General features: G+C 36.8%; 1 protein-coding gene across 1 annotated transcript in view; it reads right to left on the reverse strand.

The window, feature by feature from the left end:
• Window positions 1–21120, reverse strand: part of LOC121382970 (poly [ADP-ribose] polymerase tankyrase-1-like) — a 46227-nt gene extending 25107 nt beyond the window's left edge. The window contains exons 1-12 of the mRNA XM_041512666.1: window positions 20931–21120; window positions 17899–18123; window positions 17155–17250; window positions 10805–10917; window positions 10287–10381; window positions 9361–9427; window positions 8434–8620; window positions 7324–7445; window positions 6180–6271; window positions 4883–4961; window positions 3211–3382; window positions 1637–1716 (exon numbers count right to left, since the gene is read on the reverse strand). Coding sequence (XP_041368600.1) covers window positions 1637–1716; window positions 3211–3382; window positions 4883–4961; window positions 6180–6271; window positions 7324–7445; window positions 8434–8620; window positions 9361–9427; window positions 10287–10381; window positions 10805–10917; window positions 17155–17250; window positions 17899–18123; window positions 20931–21120 — 1518 coding nt within the window. The remainder of the gene's footprint in view (window positions 1–1636; window positions 1717–3210; window positions 3383–4882; window positions 4962–6179; window positions 6272–7323; window positions 7446–8433; window positions 8621–9360; window positions 9428–10286; window positions 10382–10804; window positions 10918–17154; window positions 17251–17898; window positions 18124–20930) is intronic.
• Window positions 21121–21610: the final 490 nt, after the last annotated feature.

The raw sequence follows: 21610 nt of genomic DNA on the forward strand, positions 1-21610 counted from the left end.
TGGTATACAATCTCACCTTGACCAGCTCCATGTCCCCAGCTTTAGCTGCCTCTAACAACTGATAGTGATATACATGTAGTCGTGTATGGTATACAATCTCACCTTGACCAGCTCCATGTCCCCAGCTTTAGCTGCCTCTAACAACTGATAGTGATATACATGTAGTCGTGTATGGTATACAATCTCACCTTGACCAGCTCCATGTCCCCAGCTTTAGCTGCCTCTAACAACTGATAGTGATATACATGTAGTCGTGTATGGTATACAATCTCACCTTGACCAGCTCCATGTCCCCAGCTTTAGCTGCCTCTAACAACTGATAGTGATATACATGTAGTCGTGTATGGTATACAATCTCACCTTGACCAGCTCCATGTCCCCAGCTTTAGCTGCCTCTAACAACTGATAGTGATATACATGTAGTCGTGTATGGTATACAATCTCACCTTGACCAGCTCCATGTCCCCAGCTTTAGCTGCCTCTAACAACTGATAGTGATATACATGTAGTCGTGTATGGTATACAATCTCACCTTGACCAGCTCCATGTCCCCAGCTTTAGCTGCCTCTAATAACTGATAGTGATATACATGTAGTCGTGTATGGTATACAATCTCACCTTGACCAGCTCCATGTCCCCAGCTTTAGCTTCCTCTAACAACTGATAGTGATATACATGTAGTCGTGTATGGTATACAATCTCACCTTGACCAGCTCCATGTCCCCAGCTTTAGCTTCCTCTAACAACTGATAGTGATATACATGTAGTCGTGTATGGTATACAATCTCACCATGACCAGCTCCATGTCCCCAGCTTTAGCTTCCTCTAACAACTGATAGTGATATACATGTAGTCGTGTATGGTATACAATCTCACCATGACCAGCTCCATGTCCCGAACTTTAGCTGCCTCTAACAACTGATAGTGATATACATGTAGTCGTGTATGGTATACAATCTCACCTTGACCAGCTCCATGTCCCCAGCTTTAGCTGCCTCTAACAACTGATAGTGATATACATGTAGTCGTGTATGGTATACAATCTCACCTTGACCAGCTCCATGTCCCCAGCTTAAGCTGCCTCTAACAACTGATAGTGATATACATGTAGTCACGTATGGTATACAATCTCACCTTGACCAGCTCCATGTCCCCTGCTTTAGCAGCCTCTAACAACTGATAGTGATATACATGTAGTCACGTATGGTATACAATCTCACCTTGACCAGCTCCATGTCCCCAGCTTTAGCAGCCTCTAACAACTGATAGTGATATACACGTAGTCACGTATGGTATACAATCTCACCTTGACCAGCTCCATGTCCCCAGCTTTAGCAGCCTCTAACAACTGATAGTGATATACATGTAGTCACGTATGGTATACAATCTCACCTTGACCAGCTCCATGTCCCCAGCTTTAGCTGCCTCTAACAACTGATAGTGATATACATGTAGTCACCTCACCTTGACCAGCTCCATGTCCCCAGCTTTAGCTGCCTCTAACAACTGATAGTGATATACATGTAGTCGTGTATGGTATACAATCTCACCATGACCAGCTCCATGTCCCCAGCTTTAGCTGCCTCTAACAACTGATAGTGATATACATGTAGTCGTGTATGGTATACAATCTCACCTTGACCAGCTCCATGTCCCCTGCTTTAGCGGCCTCCAACAACTGATAGTCAACATCTGTACCACCAACTGGAGGATCCTCTGAAAAAACAAAACAAGTCTTGAAATTATATCTAAATATCATTGTGAATACTCTGAGAATATTTTTTACATGCAGGGGAAACTGGGGGTTCTATCAAATATTTCTCTTATGGTTTAAAGAAAATTTAATTTTGTGCTTAATGGCCTAGACCGACAGATTTTGGGGGGACATTATGACCAAAAGGGCAACAAGGCAAACCGTAGCAAGTGTTTTAATATTTATAACATAATAGCACCCATTCAAAATACCTAAGGGTGAAGAGTTTCATGTTCTTGTAATAAAACAGCTTTCTATTTTCACTTTTGTTGCATGCTATAGAAAAAGTTGCTTCCCTTTAGTGTTGTCTCTTCTACTGCATTGGCAAACATTATTTACGCAACTGAACCAGTGTGCATAATGTTACGTTTCCATTACTTAGTATGTCAAATATGTCAGAGACATCCAGTCTTCATTATTTAACATAATTATTATTGTCAGCAGTTAAGTTTAATTACTGTTTAATTACTGATGATAGTTGTTTTAATTTGTTTAGTGTTAATGTGACATCATATTTTGAAACCATTACAAAGTGATAAAGTTATAGAAATCTTCTATTCAGTCAGGCTACAAAAAAGAAGAAAGTTTGTTTTGTTTAACAACACCACCTGAGCACATCGATTTATTAATCATCGGCTATTGGATGTGAAACATTTGGTCATTTTGACACAGTCATAGAGAGGAAACCCACTACATTTTCCCATTAATTAGTAGCAAGGGATCTTTTATATGCACCATCCCAAAGACAGGATAGCACATACCACGGCCGTAGATATACCAGTCGTGGTGCACTGGCTGTGACGAGAAATAGCCCAATGGGCCCACCGACGGGGATCGATTCCAGACCGACTGCACATCAAGCGAACTCTTTACTAATGGGTTACGTCCTGCCCCTCAGGCTACAAGTATACTAACGTATCTGTCATAGTTCTATCACAAGCTAATATTTAGACAATACTTTATTTTCTAACAGCTGGTAACAAGTAACAGACACCAACTTCAAGTGATTAATCTTTTGGTTTGACTGCTCTGTTCACGAGTACTGTGTGTGTTTCCAGTACACAAAGTTGAGCCAAGCTGTAGAAGCTGTGCTAACCACAAGGACTAAACATGGACATGTTGTTGAAAACAAAGCAATAAATGTTACTACAAAGTAAATATGAGACTTTCTATTGTAGTATAATGTTTGAATGATGTGTTTATTTCATTACATTGAAGAAGTCGCTGTATATTTTCTGTGACTTGCTGAGCTGCAGTGTAACCTTGCAGTGACAAAATACTGGAGTCGATTCTATATGACTTGGTAAAGTAAATATTAGTTTCTATTTCCGTACCTTGAAGTAGTCGCTGTATATTTTCTGTGGCTTGCTGAGCTGCAGTGTAACCTTGCAGTGACATAATACTGGAGTCGATTCTATATGACTTGGTAAAGTAAATATTAGTTTCTATTTTCGTACCTTGAAGAAGTCGCTGTATATTTTCTGTGGCTTGTTGAGCTGCAGTGTAACCTTGCAGTGACATAATACTGGAGTCAATTCCGTATGATATGAGCAGGCGACACGCCTGTATGTTCCCCTGCTGTCCCACTCGGTGTAAAGCCGTCTGGCCACTGCCGTCCAGAGAATTCACCTGCAAGAAATTAGGATTATTTGTTTAATAAACAGTTCTACATTGTATAGAGATATCTTCCTGACTTAATATGCCATAAATCAGTGATAAAAATTACGATGGATTAAAAAAAAACCCACCCCAAAACAGGAAAATATTTCAAGATCTTAAAAAGTCTGAAAATAATATGAGCTAGAACAGTTTTTGGATGCTAGTGATCCAGGGTGGGTTTTTTTTTTCAATCTCCAAACATTTTTCTTGTTGTTCTTGTACAAATTAATGTCTAAAGAATTTATTTCTGTTTGTATAAAAATAAGTTCTCTCCATTTTTGTCAAATCAGTGTCGCCTTTTAAAAATAGTGGCCACATGCATTGTACACAATCACAGATGAATGGTGAGTAACACTTATTCATAGACAGGCTCACAGATAGGCGGTCTAGCTCAGACACCCCCCAGTGTCTGGTATTAAAAGTAAACCTACATGTGCTACTGACTGTTGAAGCATATAACTTTAATTCTATTGTCAGGTGTGTGCTGAAAATTTTACAAGGGTGATTTTGAGAAATTTCTAGAGCACACATCCATCAATTAGCAGTACAGATGGCAAAAAAGTAAAACCATTACACACTGTAAAGGTTACAGCTGTATTCATCAGCCACTTGTCTTAATGGCCTTTTGGAATACTTCTTTGTATGGTTGCTTAAGACAGGTTTGCTTGTATTGGGTTAATATAACTTCTTTTAGAGTATTTATTTTTTTAGATTAAAAATTCAAGTCTCCCTCCTGTTAAAAATTTCGCCGTCTCAAAAGTATAAGAGAAGTAACTTTGCTCTACGATTTTGACCTCGCATGAGGCATGAATTACCCTGCAGATTATCATCCAGCACAGACTAAAACAGCACCCAACACAGATAAACTATCACAGATGTAAGTAATTAGTCATCGGCATAAATAGAGGATTTGTCACGAGTTTTTTTTAATATGGAAAATATCAACAGAGTCTATGTTAATCGGTATTTGTCGAGGCTCTGCTGAGACAAATACCGATTAACTAGATGAGGTTGATATTTTACATATTAAAAAACATGAGTAGCAAATTCTATTTATCCTATAACACTTCTAAAATAATATTTTAATTCAATTTTTTAGTAAATCACAGTATTAAAGTTGCCGCCATCGGTAATATGACATCATCACGATTAACACAAATTAGTTTGATGTCACGCATTTTAACTAAAGCTTTGAAAACGTTACGCTCAGGTACACAGGTCAGTAAGCAAATGACCCATCCATAGCAACACATTACCTAGAGATCTTGCAAATTTGCATACCATTATTAACCGGGTTAATATACTAAATTATCACATGAGTTTATGACATGGATATCATGGGTAAGTTATAGAATAAATAGTAATATACAGTAATCAGAAAAACTGTTACAGGCACTGGTGAACATTTACCAAACACTTACACATTTTCAGGTGGATTTGTTAGTTACAATTTAAATGTTAATGTCTTACCTTTGCACCATGTTTCAGTAGCACGTCCATGACATCATAATGGGCCTTGTCTCCAGCTATATGTAACGGTGTTAAATAGCTGTAAAAACAACAAACTGATATAAACATTACATTAAAATAATAGAAAAATGTCTGTGACAAATTCAAACACATTTAACAACATTCACTCAGTGATGATCAGTAACTTTACTTAAAGACTTAGGACAGTCAACGAAGGCAGTTGACTTGTGTGTCCAGAACAGCATGCTTGAATTTTAATTGGATGCAAGCATGAAGATAAAACCTTCATCATTAAAATATTTTCTATATTATATTTTGGAGAATGTTCACAAAGTTTTTATTTAATGACACCACTAAAGAACATTGATTAGATGTCAAACATTTGGTAATTCTGACATATAGTCTTAGAGAAGAAACCCACTATATTGTTCCATTAGCAGCAAGGGACCTTTTAAATGCACCATACCAGGTTCGGTATAGATAACAATATTTTTTTTAGTAATTTACCTCAGTATCGGTTCTGTATTCGGTATTGACACAATACCTATACCGATATCAAACAGTATTTTCGGTATACTTGGCTTTAAATGCATGGCCGAGTTAAATTTCATCTAAATAAAATTAAATTCCATACATAAGGCTCTCATCTGATTTATACCCAACCCATTTTGCCTTCGTCAGATAATATAGAGCTTTACTAAATGGAGAGAAACATTTTTCAATACCAAAATTTCGGTATTTTGAAATTTTTTCGGTATGGTAAATTGGGATTGACATGATACTGATACCGAACGGTATAAAGGGTATATTGCCCAGCTCTAAATACACATACCACAGCCTTTGATATACCTGTCATGGTGCATGGGCTGGAACAAGAAATTGGTCAATGGGGATCAATGCAATCGACTGTGCATCAAAGCAAGTGCTTTACAACTGGGCTACTTCCTGCCTCCAGAAGAACTTTCATATGATCTCTGTAAATATCCGTATCGAAATGTGTTGCACAACCTTAGTATGTGTGAAGAATTGTTAAAGTTGGTTTTGTTTAACAACACCACTAGAGCACATTGATTTGTTAATTAATGACTATTGGATGTCAAACATTTGGTAATTTTGACAGTTTTAGAGAGAAAACCCGCTACATTTTTCCATTAGTAGCAGGGAATCTTTTATATGCACCATCCCACAGAAAGGACAGTACATACCAGAGTCTTTGATATACCAGCTGTGGTGCACTGGCTTAAACGAGGTGCCAAGAACTGTTTACATATAAATAATATAGTGGTATTAGTCTTACTCTTTGTTTTTATCGTTCAAATTGGCCCCTTTTCTGATTAGATGATCCACCACTTGTTTTCTTTTAGGAAATGGAGATGCAGCAGCACAGTGCTAAAAGAGAACATAAATTGTATATCAGTGGGTTCGAGCAGTAGAATGTGTTCAAAATTAGAGAGATCTGAAACTGTGTACACCCCAGTGAACATAAAATGAATATCTGTAGGTTCAAGCAGTAGAATGTGTTCACATCAGAGAGATCTGAAACTGTGTACACCCCAGTGAACATAAAATGAATATTGTTAGGTTCGAGCAGTAGAATGTGTTCAAATTAGAGAGATCTTAAACTGTGTACACCCCAGTGAACATCAAATGAATATTGTTAGGTTCGAGCAGTAGAATGTGATCAAATTAGAGAGATCTGAAACTGTGTACACCCCAGTGAACATCAAATGAATATTGTTAGGTTCATGCAGTATAATGTGTTCAAATTAGAGAGATCTGAAACTGTGTACACCCCAGTGAACATAAAAATTAAAAATGAGTATCTGTAGGTTCGTGCAGTAGAAAGTGATCAAATTAGAGATCTGAAACTGTGTACACCCCAGTGAACATAAAATGAATATTGTTAGGTTCGAGCAGTAGAATGTGTTCAAATTAGAGAGATCTGAAACTGTGTACACCCCAGTGAATATCAAATGTATATCTGTAGGTTTTAACATTAGAATGTGTTCAAATTAGCAACATTTGAAACTGTACACCTCGCTGAACATAAACAAAATTATATCGGTAGGTTTGAGCAGTAAAATTAGTGAGATCATAAACTGTGTACACCCCAACAACAAAGAAAATATGTTCAGTGAATATAATTAATCAGCATGTTTAGTCTTTAAAAAAAACCCTGCTGATTATAATCCAACAACAAATCTTTTATATACATTTCCCACAAAGACAGTGATCTTTTAATGTACTGTACGTGAAGCGATGGTCAACAAAGTACATCATTCTATAAACTTGAAAATAATTAATACAGGAATTATTAACCAAAACTGCAAAATCATTTAGCATAAATGTACAGCACAAATGGATGTAAAAAAAATTTAATTAAGTGATCTAAAAATATTTGGTCAAATCTCAAAATCCAATTTTTACACATTAGTATTTACCAAAGCAGAATCTCCGGTGTACGGGTGTTTGAAATTGATGATGTCCGATGTCAGATATTTCTTCACTCGTGTTAAATCAGACTGACGAGCGCCCTCTAGCAGAGAATGACCTTTGTACTCAGCTGAAAAATAAAACACAATGATCCTTGTACTCAACTGAAAAATAAAACACAATGATCATGAAGCTGTACTCAAATGAAAAATAAAACACAATGACCTTTGTACTCAACTGAAAAATAAAACACAATGACCCTTGTACTCCACTGAAAAATAAAACACAATGATCATGAAGCTGTACTCAAATGAAAAATAAAACACAATGACCTTTGTACTCAACTGAAAAATAAAACACAATCACCCTTGTACTCAACTGAAAAATAAAACACAATCACCCTTGTACTCAACTGAAAAATAAAACACAATCACCCTTGTACTCAACTGAAAAATAAAACACAATGACCCTTGTACTCAACTGAAAAATAAAACACAATCACCCTTGTACTCAACTGAAAAATAAAACACAATGATCCATGTACTCAACTGAAAAATAAAACACAATGACCCTTGTACTCAACTGAAAATATAAAACACAATGACCCTTGTACTCAACTGAAAAATAAAACACAATCACCCTTGTACTCAACTGAAAAATAAAACACAATCACCCTTGTACTCAACTGAAAAATAAAACACATTGATCATGAAGCTGTAATCAACTGAAAAATAAAACACATTGATCAAGATGTATTCAACTGAAAAATAAAACACAATGACCCATGTACTCAACTGAAAAATAAAACACAATGACCCTTGTACTCAACTGAAAAATAAAACACAATGACTCATGTATTCAACTGAAAACAGAGCTTTAAAAAAAACCCATCCTAGATCATGAAAGTAATAATTTTCAAGATATGAGCAAATCAGATATTTTCTGAAATATTACAAATAATGTAAATTCTAACAATAAGCTCCACTCCTGCAGCTTGGGAAATAATACCATAAAAATAACAAGAATAAATAATGGTAATAATACTAATATATTTAATAATAATAATAAAAGAAATATGGCAATGGCAGCTTTTTAAAAACATTTAACCAGAAACTTACCTTGTAATCTCTCCTGAAGTTCGCGGGTGGGAGCGACATCGAGAGCACTTTTCGAATGACAGTTTACGAGGGTCGGGTCGGCACCGTGCGACAGGAGCAGAGAACACACCTCAACACGAGACTTGGAGGCAGCTTCGTGTAGCGGGGTAAACTGCCACAGATCCATCGCATTCACACTCGCTCCCGCCTGAAACACATCACAGAACATACTTCAACACTAGCACAAAACAAACTTCCAGAAAATACATCACAAGTGACAAGGCTTGAAATAGGAAGTAAGTTATGACAAGCAGTTTCAAGGCTCAATTTAATGGTGGCCATATGGCAAATTGCCGTAATGCCCTAGACATATGCCTCACTGCCCTCAAAATTAAACATAGTCTCATAGCCGTATTATGATTTGTACTAACCTGTCACCACATTCAAACAAAGACTCCTGAAAGGAGTTTTATTATAAACCCCTGAAACCCCTCACACTTCTTTATTTTGAATGGGTGCTGTTATGTTACATTGAGATACTTGTTGAAGTTTGTCTTGTCCTGCTTTCTGTCTGTAATGCCCTCAAAATATCTCCACTGGTCTACACTAAATGGCCGTGCCATCTATTTTACCGAAATATGGTCTGCTGGAAATATGACAGCATAGGGGGAGCAGGTGGTTTCCGATGGTGTGAAAAATTAAGACCTCTGTGATGTAGTTTAGAGCATTATTGAATTAAAATATAACAGAATTATGAGGTAAATAGCAGATCAGATGGTCTGTCTCTTTAAGTCTAAAAGATAAACTGATTATCACTTTTTTCAGGCTGCTATTTCGAGGTCTGCAACTATATCCAGACTGAAATAAATAATACACCCATGACATTTTTAACATTTAATGGCAACAACTGTAAACAGAAAAAAGAAATCAAATATACATTGTATTCACCTTTAGAAGCATTTCAGTTACTTCAAAATGTCCATAGGAACAGGCGTTGTGAAGAGGAACGAGTCCACTAAAACAAAGAACAATTATCAAAGCATTATGCAAGACAAAGCTCAATGACAATTTATCTCACTTTATGGAATAGTATGCAGCATTAGACTAGGTATGACAATCGATTAGTCTGTGGCACATAAACATATAGGATTATCATCAAAAACATGCATTATGGGGTTGAAATTAGTCGCCAATGGTAACCACATTTTTCAATAGTCACCTTATGTCTCCTAACTGGCCTCTTGACTTGATTCATCCCAGGTAACAACTAGTCTCTGAACATATTATTTCAACTGCTGGCAAGATCAACGAATGAGATGCAGGATCAGCATCAAAACTGGTGTACAGTGCACAAAGAAACAATGAAATCAACGACTCACAGGTGGCCAGGTTTCCAGCCTGTGTGAGAGTTTACCTGTATGTATGGTGTAACCATAGCCATGTATAAAAGTATTTGACCCACTCATTGAGCATGTATGAAAGGAGTACATAACAGGTTTTTACCCCAATCTGAAAAAATTATGCATGGTTTTGAAATGTGAGATGTTCATCAAATAATATGGACAGGAACAGTTTTTGAGGGGCACTGTACCAGTAATGTTTAATTCATTAAAAACCTGGAGGTTTTATCTGTTACTCTAAGAGTTACAATGACCACATGCTGATGACTCAGATGATGATGCAGGATACATTTTGTTTTCAAAATCATGATTAGCGATCTTTCTAGTCAATTAAAAATTTATTAGCAACTAATGTTTAATGTTTTAAAATTATGTAGCTATCTCTGAAACTGATGCGATACTGAACAAAATGTTCCCTGTGATGTGTCATTGAACAGCAATTCTTTCTAGCTGTGCAACATGAATGATTCTCACCCTTTATCCTTGGCATGGACATCAGCTCCGTGTTGTAGTAACAGCTGAACTATTCTTGTTCGATTGTATCCTGCTGCTAGGTGCAATGGGGTCGACTGAAATTTTTTTTCAAATAATAGTCAAACAAACTCATCTACTTAAATAAAATACAGAATATGTTTCAATTAATTCACTGTTAAAAAATAATAATTAAAATATGAAATTTTAAAATTCAAAAGAAAAAAGAAAACTCTACACAACTACCCCACCTCACACACACACACACTTATCTTTACAGTGGAATTTTTCTGGTGACAACAGTGAGACACACATACAAAAATATTAAAAGTAAAATAGACTTGAATAAAGGACCTAATATATAATTTATGTATGGCCTATTTATTTGGCACTTTCTTGCACCATCCACACATGGTTGGTACATTTGATAATACTGTTTGATCCAATGACAGTTTTAGACTGTAAATCCAGATGACTGATTGGATATAAAAGTTTTCAAGTGTGTAAACAAGATGGCTAACCTTGCGTCCATCACTGGCGTGACAGTTTACATTCAGTGGAGTCAGTAGAGTCATCAGTTTCTCCTCGTTCCCACTCCTGGAGGCTTCTAGTAACTCATCCTTCTTGTATTCACCTGGTAATATAAATATTTATACATATATAAATATTTATACAGTCATCAGTTTCTCCTCATTCCCACTCCTGGAGGCTTCTAGTAACTCATCCTTCTTGTATTCACCTGGTAATATAAATGTTTATACATATATAAATGTTTATACAGTCAACAGTTTCTCATGGTTCCCACTCCTGGAGGCTTCTAGTAACTCATCCTTCTTGTATTCATAAATGTTTATACAGTCAACAGTTTCTCATGGTTCCCACTCCTGGAGGCTTCTAGTAACTCATCCTTCTTGTATTCACCTGGTAATAGATTACGATTATGCAGCGCTATGATAGCTTAGAAAATATCGGTCCTGGGTTATATTTAATTGCAGTGTGCTATTACTTCTACAGCCATTGGAATGACTGGTTTAAAATGGTAAACTTTGGTTATTTGCCACAGCCAGATTTTTACTTCATTCATTAAAATTTAATACTTCCATTCAAGAATCAATTAAACATACTATCTACACAGAGTTTATAGAATTTTTTTTTTCCCTTAAACATGAAAAATTATATAATTGTAAGCAGTGGGTTTGTTTACAAACTAAAGTCTAAACCAAATTTGTTAACAACTACGATAAATTACTCTCCTACCTTTAATTACTATTAGATTTCCACATTTGGTCCAGACATGCATGTTTTGTCGTAGGAGATCTTAACAAAGTCGACATAGGTGAAATGGTTTCAGTCTAATATGTGGAATCCATGTCAATGTAATGGGTTTTTTCACGATTTATATCTGGACAAAAAGTGGAGAAAATCTAACGGTAATTAAAAGTAGGAGAGTAATATATCGTGGTTGTTAACAATTTGGTTCGGACTTTAGAAAAATAATTACTTTCTAATGCAATCAATTGTATTATGAACTCAACACATTTTATTTACGGTTATATTGCGTCAGACATGGTTAAGGACCAGGGTGTGGTGCACTGGCGGGAATGAGAAATAGCCCAATGAGCCCACTGACAGCAGGGCTAGAAATGAAAAAAACCCATCTACATGCACCAGGTGCATGCTGAAAAAAAAAGTTAAATGCACCATTAAAATTCTGCATGCACCAAAAATGAGATAAATCCTGTTAACAATGAGGAAAATACTATTTTAATTACCTTGATTACAGTGTTGATTATCATTTTCTTTTTAATTTAACAGTCTGGCAGAGTTCAATTTGTCAGTGACGACAACAACTGTGTTATGCGCGTGGATACCCCAAAGTCGGTCTCGACCACCTTCCCTAATACCGTTCGTGGATATAACCGAGATATTGACGGCAATTTTCGCAAATATATTTCACGGAAATGATCGAAAGGGCGCCATTGTTGTAAGTAGGATTATGGGATACAAAATAGATGCGCCCATAAGATAAAAGTTATCGTTTTCATGTGGCGAACAGATTACGAAATGCATATGCAAAATTCAACAACTTGAGTCTGAATCTGGTAGACAACAGGATACTAGTATACGCAATACACAGTATTTGAAAAATATTAGCATGCACCGCGTGCACCCAGTTTTAAAATTACATGCACACCAGGGGTGGGGAAAAATAAAATTGTCAATCGGTCCCACTTGATGTTGTCACTACCGGGGGGGGGGGAAGGAATTAAAAAAAGAAGAACATTTAAAAATCGATATTTGCCAAATAGTTTTAAAAAAAATCAGTGATATAATTTGTATAGTTTTATCTTGAATCATGAACGTGAAACGATAAACATGAAAAAATTAAAACAATTAATCACATATGATCAGTGAAAACCCCCACAAATTTTATATATTTTACATAATAGAATAAATAATATAAAAAAGGAATAAAAGTTAAGATTTTTAATTCCCATATATGTATAAAAAGTACGAGTATTCAGTACTGTATCCTGAAAATTAATAAAAGATGGCACCGTTGAAGCGTTTGACAGCCTGAGCTAGCACATGTTTAGACAAAGAGAGTAATAACGTCATCACTGATTGGATGAAATTTGACCTCTACTGGCTCTTGAGATAACAGTACATGTAGCTGTTCTGCTTACTCCTACTTGTTAAAAAAAAGGTGAAAACCTTTTGTTAATTTTAAAATCCTTTATAATTATTGGATACACTACATTGAACAGTCAACAATAAATACATTTATAGATTATTTCATTATATTTTATGCTATTTTAAGCAGTTTGTATTGCACAAAAGCCTCTTGCTTCGGACTAGGACACTCGACCCGACAGAGCTCGACAGGTGTTGATTGTAACCAGTTGCAAATTCTGGGTCCTTTGTTTTAATTGGAGTGTAATACCGTGATGGCTCTTTAAACCAAGCATGGTGCTATCGTTAATGTCTGTGTAATCTCTTGACCGGCTCAGTAACTTTGACAAATGTCTAGCCTAGTGGCAGTCGATTGACACTACTGTAGGTCCGACTTCAGTGACTGGCGATATACTTAGGCAGACTTTAAAATCACAAACGTCTGAAACACCAGCCATATTGACCACTATTTATTTATTATTTTAAATCATGCACGAGATACCGATGTCTGGGCTGGCCAGTCCACTTGACCGATAGGAATTTGTTCCAATAATAGAAATGGACAGGTGCTTCGGGCCGACAAGAATGACAAAAGTGGGACCGGCAAACGCGCGTTTTAAAAAAATAATTTTGGTCTCAGTGATCGAGAATCGGTCCCAGACCGGGAAAAAAGGGCTTTTTCCCACCCCTGATGCACACGTAAAAATCAGCATGCACCGGTGCATGTACTAACACTGCATTTCGAGCCCTGGACAGGGATCGATCCCAGACCGAGAGTACCCCAGGAGAGCTATGGCTCACAGTGTATGTACGTCTCTTGCATTACGTCATGTAAGCTACGGTATATAATGACAACAATATGCATATGGATATATGCAACGTAATGGCTGATTGAATCGTCTTTAGACAGCAGAGATATTTATATTAAAAAACAGAAGTGATAATGAGTAATAAACAGAGGATTCGTCACAAGTATTTTTTAATATGGAAAATATCAATCAAGTCTATGTTTACCAGTAATTGTCGAGGCTCTGCCGACACAAATACCCATTAACTAGACGAGGTTGATATTTTACATATTAAAAAACATGAGTAGCGAATTCTATTTATCCTATAACACCATTGGTAATATGATGCCATCACGATTAGCATAAATTAGTTCGATGTCACACATTTTAACTAACTCTTTGAAAACGTTACACTCAGGTATAGGGATGCAGTCGATTCGTCCACTGGACAATTCGTCCACTGAGGAACTCGAGACGATTCGTCCACTACAAAAAATCAGTACCGGACGATTCGTCCACTGGGTTTTTATTTCGTCCATTATTACCCCATTTTTTTTTTTGCTGTGCCATAAATTTACAAAGGTGAAAATAAATTATATTGCATTAGATTACGCTTGGTTGATATTTTTGTAACAATGCTCTGCAGACATAATTCTTTGGCGTTTCTATTTATTCGGTTATTGTTTGTTTCTATAATGTACGCCTTTCACGCTACATGTCGTAGGATGTTTTTAGTACAATGTGCCTAGTAAAGATAATCTTTAGTCCTTCCCTTTCAACGTGGTAAGTGTACAGGTGTCCTCTATTGTGATATTGTGAAGTAATTAGCAATGCAGGCTCATTACTGCTTAAGCTTGTTTCACCAAGTTGGATCCAGTAGCGTCTAAAACAACACGCCTTATTTCAAAGCTGCACCGCTAACTACCTGTATGGAATGAATGAATGAATGAATGAATGAATGAATGAATGAATGAATGAATGAATGAATGAATGAATGAATGTTTAACGACACCCCAGCACCACATTGTGTATGAACGAGTGGACGAATCATCCGCATGATAATGAATACAAACAGTTAATAAAAACTGGATAGTAATGTTGAATTCTAACTCTATTTTACTTTTTTGGTTATAGTATACACAAAATAATGTTAAGAAACGATTACAATGTCAAAGAAATAACTATTAATATGTTTGAAAAAAATCCAGTCATCGAGTGGACGAATTGTCCGAGGTGAGTGGACGAATCGTCCAGTGGACGAATCGACTGGAAAGCCAGGTATACAGGTCTTGTTGGCCCATACACAAATGACCCATCCACAGCAACACATTACCTAGAGACCGTGCAAATTTGCATACCATTATTAACTAGGTTAATACACTAAAAGTATCACATTGGTTTATGACATGGATATCATGGACAAGTTATAGGATAAAGAGAATAACCAACTTGTTACAAATGATCTGCCCCTCTAGAACAAGTGATGTTGCAACATCAATGCACTCAAGACAGACAATTTGTAATTCCTTGAGACTAGTCATTCTCTTAATACATGTGTATGTATTTGTATAAGGAACTGTAAGGCTACATATACCAACTTTTACCGGTAAACGGAAAGAAAGAAACCAGGGAAAAAAGAAACAAAATTGGGTAGGAAAAAAGGAAAGAGGAAAATAAGTAACAGAAAGAAAGAAACAGGGTTAGGGTTAGTGGGCGAGTATATATTAATAAAAAAGTTAGTATAAATTAATATATACGGGGTGTTTCTTTCTTTTTTCCGCTTCAACCCCCCCCCCCCCCCCCCCCAGTTTCCTTTCCTGCATTCACTTTTACCAACTTTGTGGGGTTCATTATACATTATAGGTGTGTCCGCCAACGGTATGAACCCACAGGACAAATTATTACCCAACAGGCTCTCCAGGGTGTGTGTACCCCACACCTTGGTAATACTGAGATAACCTAACGGCTCTGTTACATGTAAGTACAGGAATCATTTTGTTCAATATCTCATCGTGATTCACTACTCAAGTTTCAGAGATCGCTACACAATTTAAAAAAATAAACAGTAGTTGCTAATCAGTTTTCAATTGACTAAAAAGATCAAAAGTTTGAAAAGAAAAGTAGTCCCATACCAAAATGGGTTGTAGGAAATACTGCAGCTTCACCATTCATATCACTGTTTGTGATATCCTCACTTTACATATCTGTGAGGTTTATAACTAACAGTGTAACACCCCACCACCACCACATTTTTTAAAACATCAAATAATCTAAATAACAACTAAAATACAAAACGGTTGTAATATTAACATAGATAAACTTAACTGTATCTTAGTTTTGTATACATACAAGCAGGGTTAAAAGCGGCCCATGTCAAAAAAGGCTGAAATATTTTTTCAGCTGAGAACATGCACTAATTAAAAAAAAAAATCATTCCACCGAAAGGAGGCCAACTTTCATCCCTGTACAAGAGAACAAGAAATTATTACGGTAAAATTTAGCTTTTGTAAAAAAATTCCGTTAACTATTTGTACATACATGTAATTACATACACTGTACATTGCATTACAGCTGAAGAACATTTAATTTCATATTAACTGTTGCATTCTTCTCAGTTCATTTATTTTGTAGATATACTATTATTATGTACACCTTCATCATTTACATTTTTATTATTGCAGTCAATAATATATATTTTTTAAATCACAAGTTTTTACTTTTGCTTTTCCTAAACGTCTTCTCTTTGTTTTCTATTGTGTTATCTCTTTCTGTCACTCACACATTTTATCTGTAGCTCTTAAACCAGACAGTTGAATGAAAACATTTACAATGTACATACTAATGATAAGTGTCACAGGCCCAATGCCACAAGTGTTTGTGTTTGTGTTTACAGACTGTCTGTGCTAAGCCATTAGAGAACAATAGAATTAATCACTGACCAACTGCCTGCAAATCTTGACACCACCCAGTGGGGCATTCTTAACAGCTGAAGTGGATAAAACATGACACTGCTGTTGTTGTTCTATTCTGTAATGTACATGCTATTAACTTTCTTTCGCTTTGCCTCCTGGGTGTTGGAAGAGAAGCAGACAAAACCTGCTTCACTGTGTACAGAACTATTAACACTGACTGCCAGATATGGTACACACAATTTGACATTTTTTAAAGAATTAACTATTGCAACATATAAATTATATAATAAAGTACTACTCTTCTTCTTCTTTTTTTTTTGGGGGGGGGGGGGGGGGAGGGGGTAGGCACTGTAGAATTGTGGGATAGCATTTGGCAAAAAATGTGTCTGTAAGAACAAGCATACAAGCAGTGTGTCACAATTTACAACACTTGACCTAACATATATCAGTGTTATTTGTGAATGCATGTATGTTTAACGACACCCCAGCACATGTTACCTGTAAGAACGGCCTTAGCAGTAGGATCAGAAAGGTCTAGAGCCGTTTTGCCATCGGTATTGCGAATGTTTGGGTCTGCGCCATGCTGAAGAAGAACTGAAATCAAACAGAAACAAGATGAAGATAAAAAAAAACAGCTTTAATTTCACAAAAGCATTCAAACAACTAGATGCTAATCCATCCAATACAGATTATTATTATATGGATTGTTTGGTTTGCCTCTAATAAATGGATGTGTAGTCTGCTGGTTATGAAAATTATTTTTGAGCCCCAATTTTTTTTTTTTTAAACTGGGTTAATACACCAAACCCAAGATGGTATTTAAGCAAATAACTGATATTCAAAAAGTAAACATTTGGTTGTTGCTTCTAGTGTGTGTTTTTTATATTCATACACGTATACATACATGTAAATGACACTGTCAGTGGAATTACCGTGTTATATTATATGTTGATAAATATTTGGGTAATTTTTTTGTGTGCTAGCTCTACCACAAACCTAATTTGCTATTAGCATGAGAAATATTTTGTTTTTTGAATATGTGGCTTTCTGAAGTTTTTTTTTTAATTTTGTAAATAATTGGGCTAAAGTTTTTGCAAAAATACATGTACATGTATGTAAAGTTAACCCTAGTTTAACAGACACCCCCCAGTTTCACCGAGATATGAGTAAGAAGTCTTTGACTGCAAAAACACAGAAAATAGTTCTAAAAACACTCATAGTGGTGATGTAATTATAACTCACCTATACAGACATCAAGTTTGCCCTTGATTGCTGCTTCGTGCAGCGGAGTGTAGTTCCAGTTGTCTCGGGCGTTGGGGTCAGCGCCGTTACGCAGCAACAACTGAACGACCTCAGCGTGTCCGAAAGAACAGGCGTTGTGCAGTGGAATGAGACCACCATCGTCCTTGGCGTGCACGTTGGCCCCACAGTCCAGGAGATGGTCAACAACATCCTTCCTCCCAAAACCTGCAACATAAACACACTCAACTTACTCCAGTCCATGAGATGGTCAACTACATCCTTCCTCCCAAAACCTGCAACATAAACACACTCAACTTACTCCAGTCCATGAGATGGTCAACTACATCCTTCCTCCCAAAACCTGCAACATAAACACACTCAACTTACTCCACAGTCCAGGAGATGGTCGACTACATCCTTCTTTCCAAAACCTGCAACATAAACACACTCAACTTACTCCAGTCCATGAGATGGTCAACTACATCCTTCCTCCCAAAACCTGCAACATAAACACACTCAACTTACTCCACAGTCCAGGAGATGGTCAACTACATCCTTCCTCCCAAAACCCGCAACATAAACACACTCAACTTACTCCACAGTCCAGGAGATGGTCAACTACATCCATCCTCCCAAAACTCAACTTACTCCAATCATGCTTCTTAACCTTCTGACTACTGCAGGCGAGATATCTCACCCGACGCTACCCAATTCATATTTCCTGCTGTTTTGCACACAACACTCACGAGAAAGACTTGTATAACAGGAAACAGAAGACAACTCAGCTTCCTGTATCTTTAGGTTTTTGTTTTTCAACTGAAAACAGCTTGTAGTTTTGAGTTGTGTCACATGATCGCCCACTCAGCTATTCCATCTTCCTGGGGCCATCTCATACAATAATACGACAAGTGCCCGACAATCACCAAAAAAGGTTTGTTTTGTGTAACGACACCAGTATAGCACATTCATTAATCATCAGCTATTGGATGTTAAATATTTGGTAATTTTATCATAGTGTCAGAGAGGAAACCCGCTACATTTTATCATTAGTAGCAAGTGATCTTTTATAGGCCTATGCACCATCCCACAGACAGGATAGCACATACCACGACCTTTGATATGCCAGAGTGGTACACATGCCAAGCAGGCATACGACTTGTAGATCAAATACTTTTTTCACCCTGAGAAAACGTGAATGTAATATTCTTTCTGCGTGTGTGTGTGTGCCACACTCTGTCGCTTTCTTGACTGTCCACAGCCCAGTGGTAAAGCGCTCACTTGATGCGTAGTCGGTCTGGGATCGATCCCCGTCAGTGGGTCCAGTGCACTATTTCTAGCTTCACCCAGTGAACGACTGGTATATTAAAGGCTGTGGTATGTGCTATCCTGTCTGTGGGATGGGCATATAAATGATCACTTGCTACTAATGATAAACTGTAGCAGGTTTCCTCTCTAACACAATGATAAAATTACCAAATATTTGACATCCAATAACTGAAGATTAATGAATCAATGTGCTCTAGTGGTGTCATTACACAAAACAAAGTTTTTTGGGTGAGTGTCGGGCACTTGTATTATTGTATGAGACGGCCCCTGGAATGGCTGAGTGGGCGATCATGTGATGCAACGTCACGATATAGGTCAGCGAACTTAGAATTCTGCTGTCTGGAGTTTGCCGAAGCTTAAATAAATGTGGGTGCTGTCGGGTTTCTTTCTGTACTGTGTGTATTAGTGATTAATATCCATTTTTTTTAATCAAAAAACTCGAAAATGGTCTATATAAATGTATTTGACGTCAAACATAGGATTGTTGTGGTATCTTTGACTACTTTTTGGTGGTCGGCGATTGCCAAAAAATTACATAGATTAGTCTGACTGTAATGAGAGCGTATTTATGTTGAAATGTCCGTCTAGCTCTCTTACAGTCAAGAGTACTCGGGCTAGTCCTCCACACTCTAGTCCTCCACACTCAGATAGAATTTTTTCATTCATGGACCAGACAAGCTTTCCGAGAAGACCTAGTACTTGCAATTCCATGTGAGCAGTTATTGAGAAGGTTTGTTCGTAAGACCCCACAAGACCGTCGTTTCTCAAGAAACTTTCTACACTTCTCGTAATGCTGGTTGAGCACATCACAAATTTGATATAGGACATGGAGTATACCATGGGGAATATTTTTGTTACAAAACAATTACAAAGCCACGAGGGTTGCCTTTACCATCCGTGTTGCGAATTTTGTTCATGGCCAGTACAATATTGGCAGTGATACAGTCTTTACCAAAGAGTCCCTTGGAGAGATCTGGATTGACCACCTCACATTTCTTCAACGCCGACCGAGACTTGATGATCATCGAGTCGGGAGAATGAAAATGATAGTTAAGTTCATTGAATGATTTATTCCAACTTTCATTTACCAGTCCAATAGCAGCACAATTTGCTGAACACCTGTCAGTTAATGTGTTGGAAATTATTTTCCTCTTACTCTCTTTCGTATCCATCTCATGAAATAAGAAGGAACATTTGACAAATTTTCATTTGACTCAGATGCAGGGCTAGTCCCGGGTTCCTATTTTTGTTAGCTAGCTAAAAAATTCACAATCTTTCTGATGGTCTGGAGTTCGAATCCAGACCCTATAACTACGTCGTATGTTACTGTATGTAGTGTTTAATACAATCATATCGTAACAATGTCCACTTGATATCGCTAATCCAATACCCCACAAGTTGGTTACTAAATCGGAACCTGTATGCATCTTGAAATGCTTTTGGTCTTTTGATATCTCCAGACAGAATCACTTCTCAGATGATGGATCTGAGATTGATCTTTGATGAATTAAATTCATTAATCTTACCTAGCATTTAAACGTAAATATTGGACAGAGGGGGCCGGGTTGTTCGATTCCTTGCAAACAAATGCATCCACTGATACTTATGCACTAGTAATTGACCAATGTTACGGTTCAACATCAAACAACTATTCCAGACGAAATATGTTACAGAAGCTGAGAAGGAAAAATCAAAACATTTCTTACCAGCAGCGAAATGAAGTGGTGTAGACTTCCTTCCAGCAGTATCCTTTGCGTTTACATTATGCGTATCTACTAATTTCTTTACTTTACTTAGATCTCCATTTCTGCAGGCTTCAAATAATTCTCTACCGACATCATTTAGAGAAGGGGAGGTCGGTTCGTTTGCAAGAGTTGGACGACGACCAGTCGCCATTTTCCACTCTACATCTCGTTTGTCTAACGAGATTTGAACGAGATGTTTTTGAATTGACTGCGGAACAACAAACCACGACATACTAAATTAATTATTAATAACAAAACAAGATATTAAGTGAAATTAAATGTAGGCCTACTTATAAGCTTTTAATATTTTCTGAACCTAAATATATTGTACAGAGACAAATTTCCATTACGGAACTTAAAGATACATCATCATGTTTGCAAGACTTAGTGCATTTAAAATAATTATTAAAACAAACAATTAAACGAAAACCACCAAAAAAAAGGCAACAACATTTATTTGTGAAAAATAACTATATATTACAAATACTGAAAAAAACAAATAGGCTAAGGCATCACGAAGATAATGACAGCAGATCGAGTGACTGCTATCGATCAATTTGGTGTCAGGAAGTTAATTTACCGTTAGGCCTACTCCCCTGGACCCCTACTCACACAGTGCCACATTATATTACTGCCATTCA

Source organism: Gigantopelta aegis, chromosome 10, assembly GCF_016097555.1.
Source record: "Gigantopelta aegis isolate Gae_Host chromosome 10, Gae_host_genome, whole genome shotgun sequence".
NCBI lineage: Eukaryota > Metazoa > Mollusca > Gastropoda > Neomphalida > Peltospiridae > Gigantopelta > Gigantopelta aegis.